This window comes from Pecten maximus, chromosome 5 (genome assembly GCF_902652985.1).
Source record: "Pecten maximus chromosome 5, xPecMax1.1, whole genome shotgun sequence".
Lineage (NCBI taxonomy): Eukaryota > Metazoa > Mollusca > Bivalvia > Pectinida > Pectinidae > Pecten > Pecten maximus.
Genome location: NC_047019.1, coordinates 48,391,107 through 48,400,291, shown reverse-complemented (window position 1 = coordinate 48,400,291; position 9,185 = coordinate 48,391,107). Strand labels below are relative to the sequence as shown.

The following is a 9,185-nucleotide window of genomic DNA, read 5'->3' as shown; positions in this document are numbered from 1 at the left end:
TCATCAGGATCTAGTATCGTAGTACACTCTGAATTTTGACTTTTGATAGCTTCATTTATTAATTTACTTTTGTGTATTTTAGGCAAGCCGTAAAAATAACTAGTACTATGTACAAAATCAGTAAGATAGTCAATTTCTTTTTCCATAAAATTATTTTTGAACTTATCAATTAATTTATCGATTAGGTTACGGGTAGTCGCATCGGCATTACAATCTACAACCTCGTAAAAATCACCATCAGTCAACATTTCTATGATCTTTTCACAATAGTATGTTTTATTCATAATGACTACAGCGCCGCCTTTATCAGCCTCTTTAATTATGATAGAATCATCTTTACGGAGATCATCTATAGCTCTTTGTTGATTAAACGACAAATTACTTTTTATTCTTTTATTAGAAGAAGAATTACCGTCATTGTCTAAAGGAAGTTTTTTAAGACTGTCTATAACATCCTCCAATTGACAGTTACTACTTTTAGGGGGATTATAATTAGATTTGTTTTTGACAATGGGTTCTTCTTTTGAAGAATCATCACTTGTGCCTTCCTTAAAGAATTTTTCATTTAATCGGAGCCTTCTACAGAATTATAACAAATCTGTTTTTAATTGTGTATTATCTTGTTCGGAAGGAGTAGGACAAAATTTCATTCCCTTGGACAAAACCTTCATTTCATCAATACTTAAAATTCTATTGGATAGATTTACAATTTTAGGTTGTTTAATCTTTCTCTTTATCCGTTAAACACTGTTTTTTGTATTTTGTTTGTATCCTCCTCCTTTGTTTATTTTTTGGCAATGTCCTAAAAAATGATTAAATGCTGATTTCCCAATGTAGGTAATTCCATTTAATCTCACAGGAGACTCCTGAGTGTCATTTGCAGCACTATGATTACTCCGTTGGGAACGTGTGTTCATCTGATGTTTCCTGTATGTAGGCGAAGTAGCCCGTGAAGTTTTCCGTGCCGTCATGCTTGGTAACTTAGGTGTAGTTCTAGACTTGTTCGGAGATGGCGTCGCCATCGCTTCTGCGTAGGTTTTTTTAGTTTTTGGTGTAGAAGGCGTGTTTGGTATCTTCTTTGTCGACGAAAATCTATGTTTTTCTTGGTCTTTCTTTGGAGGGGTTTGGTCATTGATAAATACATCCGTACCATAATTCACGGCATATTCGTTCAACCACTTTCTTTTTTTCTCCCATATTTCTTCGGATCTTGTTTCTTCATTCCGACATTCTTGTTCCCATTGATTCATCAAAATTCGTATGATGTCCGTATTTTGGGTTCGGTTCTGGATCATTTTGTATAGATCTTCGTCAAGAGACAGACATTTTTCTTGTGCGCGATTCATTTTGTTCAACATTATCTTCATTTCAGATTGGAAATTATATATAGCTGTTTCAGCCCGGATTTCTTTGTCATCTTCATTCTCCCCCGGAATAAATTTTGGTCTAAATTTTCGCGGTATGATGACAACGTCCCGTTCCATCCAATCTTGGTATACTTCCCCGGTCTTTGTTAATTTCAAAGTGTTCCAATAAGCCTGCTTCCGTTCATTAAGGATACGTTTCCAATTATGCAAAATGGATTTGCGTAACTTCGCAGCTTCTTTCTTGTTTGAATTGTTGTCTGGCGTAAAATGGTAATCCGGTGTATCGGTAGTAAGTTGTTGCAAACATGTTGTTGTTGATTGGAAAATCAGCATTTAATCATTTTTTAGGACATTGCCAAAAAATAAACAAAGGAGGAGGATACAAACAAAATACAAAAAACAGTGTTTAACGGATAAAGAGAAAGATAAGAGTTCTACAGGTAAATATGATATTAAACAACCTAAAATTGTAAATCTATCCAATAGAATTTTAAGTATTGATGAAATGAAGGTTTTGTCCAAGGGAATGAAATTTTGTCCTACTCCTTCCGAACAAGATAATACACAATTAAAAACAGATTTGTTAGAATTCTGTAGAAGGCTCCGATTAAATGAAAAATTCTTTAAGGAAGGCACAAGTGATGATTCTTCAAAAGAAGAACCCATTGTCAAAAACAAATCTAATTATAATCCCCCTAAAAGTAGTAACTGTCAATTGGAGGATGTTATAGACAGTCTTAAAAAACTTCCTTTAGACAATAACGGTAATTCTTCTTCTAATAAAAAGAATAAAACGTAATTTGTCGTATAATCAACAAAGAGCTATAGATGATCTCCGTAAAGATGATTCTATCATAATTAAAGAGGCTGATAAAGGCGGCGCTGTAGTCATTATGAATAAAACATACTATTGTGAAAAGATCATAGAAATGTTGACTGATGGTGATTTTTACGAGGTTGTAGATTGTAATGCCGATGCGACTACCCGTAACCTAATCGATAAATTAATTGATAAGTTCAAAAATAATTTTATGGAAAAAGAAATTGACTATCTTACTGATTTTGTACATAGTACTAGTTATTTTTACGGCTTGCCTAAAATACACAAAAGTAAATTAATAAATGAAGCTATCAAAAGTCAAAATTCAGAGTGTACTACGATACTAGATCCTGATGACTTAAAATTCAGACCTATTGTCGGTGGTCCAAACAGTAGTACGCAACGTCTCAGTCATTTTGTAGATATACTTTTGAAACCTCTTTGTAATACTGTCAAAAGTTTTATAAGAGACGACTTTGATTTTTGGACCATTTGCCTAAACATGTCAAACCTCATTCTAAATTAGTTACTTTTGACGTTGTTAGTTTGTATACCAGGATTCCTCATGAACTAGGATTGAAAGCTGTAAAATATTGGTTGAAAAAACACCCTGAAATTATCGTTCAACGTTTTGATCATGAATTCATTCTTAATGCTTTGGAAATTATTCTAGACAGAAATGTGTTCTTTTTTAATGATATATATTACCATCAAAAGATGGGTACGGCTATGGGTACCAAAGTGGCACCTACTTATGCCACTCTAGTCCTTGGTTACCTAGAAGAACAATTGTACGCTATATCTGAACATAAATACGGTAGGGAATATCGTGATTTCCTTGAAAATAACTTTTTCCGTTTTTTAGACGATTGTTTTGTTATATGTCCACCTAATATTTCTATAGAAGAACTAAACAAAGACCTCAATAGTTTACACCCGTCGATTAATTACACAACGGAGGCGAGTGATTCTTCACTTCCTTTTCTAGATGTGTTGGTTGCAATAAAAGGTGATACTATTTCAACAGATTTATATAGAAAGCCTACAGATTCGCATAATTACTTAAATTTTTATTCTAATCATCCTAAACATATCAAAACTAATATTCCTTTCAATTTAGCGTCACGCATAATATCTATCGTTAGTGAAAAAGAAACAGTAAATACAAGACTAAATGAACTTACAGTATTCTTAAAATCACAAGGCTATCCTAAAGAAATGATAGAAAAAGGTAAACAATTAGCAATCGATAAGGGACCTTTTACATCCCGTCATTCTGTTGACGACAATAAATCAGTATTGCCTTTTGTATCTACTTTCAATCCTCGTAATTTTGATATATTTCCTATTATTCGCAATAAATGTGAAGAACTTAAGCAAAGTAATGATAGAATGGGTAAGGTTTTAAACAAGTATACTTTAATAAATAGTAAAAGACAACCTAAAAACCTACGTCATATTTTGACAAGTTCTAAGTTCAATGATAATTTAAAATGCACAAAGGTTTCTAAATGTAATACACCGCGTTGCGGTACATGTAAACTTATTGTGGAAGGTAGCACTTTCAATTTCAAAAATGGCTTCACTTTTAATGTTAAAAGAAATATAGATTGTAAAAGCCGTAATGTTATTTATGCTATGATTTGTTCTCAATGTAGTGATTTTTATATTGGACAAACTGGTAATGAATTGAGAACCAGAATGACAGTCCATCGTCAACAAATACGTTCGGATAATCTCAGATTTTTAAATGTTAGTAAGCATATTCATAATTGTAGTAATGGTGATTTTAAAATTTTCCCTTTATATAAGATGGATACTTCTGATACAATAAAACGAGAATCAAAGGAGTCAGAGTTTATTAAGCTATTAAAACCAAGTCTGAATAGTGCGTAAACAGTTTTCATTTGTATGTACATGTAAGTTGTTATTGTTGTAAGTTGTTGGTATTGTATGACGTAACTGTTATTATGACGTCATGATCATTATGACGTCATGGTGCAATTGAAAATAAACAGTCTGAAGAGTCCCCTAGACGGGACGAAAACGTTAGATGTTGTCTGAGTCATTTTTTTAATTTTTCCATATATTTTCTTCCACAAGGACTACTATTATTTTTTCTCTCTCTCTCTATATATATATATATATAAACAAATATGCCAAATTCATTTCCCGACCGATGAAGTTTAGACACGCGCGCCGTTTAATTTCTATTTAAGCGACGCATCCAAATATTCATTTACAAAATAGAAGACTTGTAATTATACAGTGAAATAATTTCCTAGATAATGCTTTAAGTTTGACTATCAAAACTAACAGGACAGTTAAGCCTATCATCTTTTTGCACACAGAGTGGAAGATGTGCGAGTAACAAGGCAAAATGATATATCATCAATATAGCAAGTTTTACCAAATTAATAATTATCAATTTATCCTCGAACACATGGAGCTAATTCAATGATGAGGTTTATTAATAGTAAAGGAAATACATGATTGATGGGTGTTGTAGGTTTCAAGGAAATATTTTCTGGGAGATAGGGAAATATGCTCTGGAAAAGCTTAAATTAATTGTTGTCTCGAAGTCAAAGTCATTGAAAGAAAACTTCGAGATAAGAGTATTGGATGTAATAGAGTAAACGAATACATGTAGCTATATTTATAATGCGTATATGTATGAATATCATTTCTGCATATAAATCACACGTTATGGTATTTCGGATATCAAACTATAAACAATTGGTGTTGGTTTTCCACCTTACAACCTTGTGTCACTCATTGAAACTTCCTCCTCTGGTTTAACAATTTCAGGATTCCCCTTTCGGATGTATTTTGATAATTTTCTCAAAACTTTCTCCCTTGCTTTTTCCATTGATATGGTTTTATCAGCACATTCTTCCAGTGAGGAATCATCACATGGCCATCGTAAACATTCGACATTGTCCCAGTTTTTACGAAGTAGTTTGGGCAACTCAGAGAGTTCAATATCATCTAATAGGATGATAATGTTCATATCCTCTCGGCCTTTTCGAAAGGAATAACCACTTGTTACCTGCATAGCATACCTAGTCCATTCACAGTTCAGGAAATGATAGCTCACCACGAACACAGACTTATAACAACTATCTATCGCGTCCAAAATGTTTGTAGCGATATCTTTTCCTGGTTCAAAGTCTTTGTCTGCACACATGAACGAAAGTCCTTCTTGTTCTAAGTGTGATGTAAGTTGATCTCGGACCCATTTGCTGTCCTTGTCGGAATATGATATAAAGGCATAGTGTTTAAACTCGCCATCAGCTGGTTGTCTACACCAGACCCGTAACTTGGCGCTGTATCTCCAGGATACCAACGACAACGTAACCAACACGACCATTACTACGAGCAGTAGTATGGAGACAATGAGCCAGCTGAAGGAAGCACAGTCGATCTCAAATCTCTCAAAGTTTCTTTCTAGATCTTTAATCCTGATTGAATCACCGTGTGGTGTGACACATCGAAGATTTTCTTTGTCAAAAAGTACTGTTGTTCTTACAGCCCAACGCAGGAAATCCAAATCGTCACAGCTACATAGGAGGGGATTACCGTGCAGATTAACCAGGAACTTTGAAGATTGTTGTTTTAGTTTGTCTAATATGTTATAATCTGATAATGTCAGTGTTGATAGGGCGTTATTACCGATATCAACGTATTCCAGTTGTTCAAGGGTTTCTAAAGCTTGTGTTGGAAACACGTTTATTTCATTCTCCGAGATGAGTAAAACTTTCAAGGATTGTCTTTGATCATGAAATGTTAAAGAATCCCATTCCTTGAGATGGTTTACTGACAAATCCACATATGTCAGGTTACGAAGTCCATTGAATACTGACTTCGAGTTGGAAGTCAGGAAATCATTTTCCAAACTGCACTGCCTTGCGACGACCTTTGCAAGATTAGTCATGCCGGCGAACTCAACACACCTGCTATGATAGCAATCCATACCCGATACATACAGCTCTTTGAGGTGAGTCAGTGCCATACCGTGTACAGTAAATCTGAACTTCCCTTTACGTTGATAGCTCATGTCAAGAAATTTTAAAGAATTGTTGGATGAATAATGTAGATGATCGTCATGACTATATATATTATTGTGGCTGAAATTTAGGAATATTAAGTTATGAGGAAGATAAATAATACTTTCATCTTCAACGTTTAAATTTTCAATTTTTAGTAACCCTCGTTTCGAGCGACTAGGAATGTTGTTTGTGATAGTAAAACGAGTTAGAGAGCGAAATAATGAAACCGTTATCAGCATCATGGGAATGGATGTAAACTTATTTTCTGAAACGTCTAAAACTTCTACACAATTTCGGCTTGTCCATGATGTGATTACATCTAGAGGGATAGCGGTTAATGCATTCCTTCTGAGATAAAGGCGTTTTACACAGATTGACTTTAGAAAAAGAATATCAATTATCTTTAACTTTATAGGACTTCCGTACATCCGGAAATTCCTAGTGGATCTTATTTCATCCATTGCTCGGTTTCGTACTCCGTATAGAGCTTGGAAAACTTCACGGATATCTAACGACCGACGGGAATCTATGCTCAGTAGAGTAAGGTTTCTGAACGGAGAAAATGCGTCATTTTCTATAAAATTGATTCGAGAATTTATGGTGAGATGTGTTATTTTCAAATTTTCCAATCCCCTGAAGGATGTATTTCGAATGGGACATTTCTCAATACCATTTAAGTTCAAAGTCGTCAACTTGTTTAAACCCAAAAATGCACTTCCAAAACTGAATTGTTCAAAAATGTCAATGTACATAATCTCCATGCTGGTAAGATATGACAGCGCCGTTACTGGGTAGGTTTTATGGATATGGAATCTATTATGTTTTAGTTGTAAAACTCGAAGGTTGACCAGAGGTTGAAACACGTATTCCCCAAAGCTATCCAGACTGTTATCACTGAGGCTGAGATACCTCAGGTTTACGAGACCGTCAAATGCTCCAAGTGATATGTTTCTCATCCTGTTTGAATCCAGTTTCAGGGTTTTTAAATTGGGTAAACTGGAGAAAGATTTCGGTTGTAAGATGGTAAGTTCATTGTTCGCCAGATCTAGTTGTGTGACGTTGACAGGTAAATCCTGTGGTACAGTGTTTAGTCTACACCGTCGACAGGTGACGTCCATCTCGTCTCCTACACTTCTCTCCACACAGCAGTCGGGGTATCCACGGACACCTGGTACCAATGGAACCAATACTACCATTAGGTGATTTAGTACTATTGGTGATCGATATTAATTTACATCCTTATTTTAATATCAATCAGAGTATAGCAAAACAAAATCAAACAAGGAAAAAGATATCATTTTTGTTGTATAAGGAAGAGCATTGAATCTTTACAAATCTCAACAATATTGATCGGTATTATCTGTATATTCTTAAGCTATGAAATGTTTTATGAAAACTGCAGTGATACCTGTCAATCCTTATACACCCTAAAAGGGTTACAGCGATAAACTTACCTGTCGATCCTAATACCAACCCTAAAATGATTACCCGTCAATCCTTATACCCACCCTAAAATGATTACCTGTCAATCCTTTTACACCCTAAAAGGATTACAGCGATAAATTTACCTGTCGATCCTAATACCCAGCCTAAAGTGGTTAGCTATAGACCTGCCAGTTAATTCTAATACCCATCCAAATAAATGCTAGATTGATAGACTTACCTGTCAGTCCTAATACCCATCCTAAAATGGTTACAGAAAGTAGAAGTTTCATGACGATAAGCATAATACTATCTAGTCCCTAATTTCCGGTTTAAATACCCCACACTATCTACCGCTGGTTTTCCATTCACATCAATTCGTTCCTGGTTTACCATACCATACACAAACGCGACGAGGCTCTGGACCGGAAGAAAATTCCTTTACATTTTCAGATCATACAACAACTACCTGGTTTGTTTCTGCTTTTGTTCTTGCCTTAGTGTTCAGCGGTATATATAAGTGTTGAACATCATGTTTGAAGTACACCTTGGAATAAATTGTTAAACTAATACTATGTCTACTATTGTGAAATACTTTAACTTTAAAGTTGTTTTTATTATTATATCATTTCAAAGTACATATGTATATCTAGTCGTAGGGATACTCAGTCAGAAAGGAAAACAAATGAAACTTAATTGATAATGAACATGCACGTTCGTTAACATTCTGATTAATGAAGTAATTAAGATACCGTGTTATAGCGTTAAGGATGACCTCTGTGTCTGATTACAGCACTACAAATATGTATTTGCTACTGACATGATTGGTGCTAATGTTAAAAGTTCAATGCTTTCTGCTGCTCTGCGTAACTTCATAAGTGTCAAAAACAAAGGTTTTTCTGGTGACTAGACAGAGCATTTGAACTGCAAATCATGTGCAGCTGGACCAAGAATATCAAAAACAGCATGACATGGTCATAGTCATTAAAACCTTTATGCATGTAGTATTTGAGGTTGCGATCTTTTTTAATGGAAGGATCGACATTGATCATTTTCAACATGTTCAGTATTTGTCATTAACTCGGCTTCACTTTCTATGGTAACACTGTCGGCTCACTTTCTATGGTAACACTGTGTCCTAGACTAGGGGTGGACACTATATCACTATACTAACACTGTGTCCTAGACTAGGGGTGGACACTATATCACTATACTAACGCTGTCTTGTCGTCTCTTTTGACGTTCACTACGTGCTTAAACAGAAGGACTCCTGAAATATAACACCAAGTAAGGATAATATCTTTGATAGAATAAAACACTCAGTATCTTATTTTACTTCGCTTAGTGTAAATTTCACAGTTCACCATATTTATAAAATGTAAATAAAATCAAATTTAGATAGCAAGAACCCTACAGATTTCATAAATGGGGATATTGCTGATGAATACAGTCCATCTGGATTATACCAGGTAATGCATTGTTGCTCCTGTTCAGTTTGATATATTGTGCTGTATCCAGATAATTAGA

The 9,185-nt window shown here is 34.7% G+C and overlaps 1 protein-coding gene across 1 annotated transcript; it reads right to left on the bottom strand.

The window, feature by feature from the left end:
* Nucleotides 1-4,397: 4,397 nt before the first annotated feature.
* LOC117328500 (toll-like receptor 4) lies at nt 4,398-7,432 on the bottom strand. The gene has a single exon (XM_033886037.1). The coding sequence runs from the start codon at nt 7,430-7,432 to the stop codon at nt 4,943-4,945; it is 2,490 nt and encodes an 829-aa protein (XP_033741928.1). The 3' UTR covers nt 4,398-4,942.
* Between the last annotated feature and the right edge of the window lie 1,753 nt (nt 7,433-9,185).

Bases quoted from the DNA above. Each gene is read 5' to 3' on its own strand.
- LOC117328500 (XM_033886037.1), bottom strand. From the start codon at position 7,432: ATGGTAGTATTGGTTCCATTGGTACCAGGTGTCCGTGGATACCCCGAC.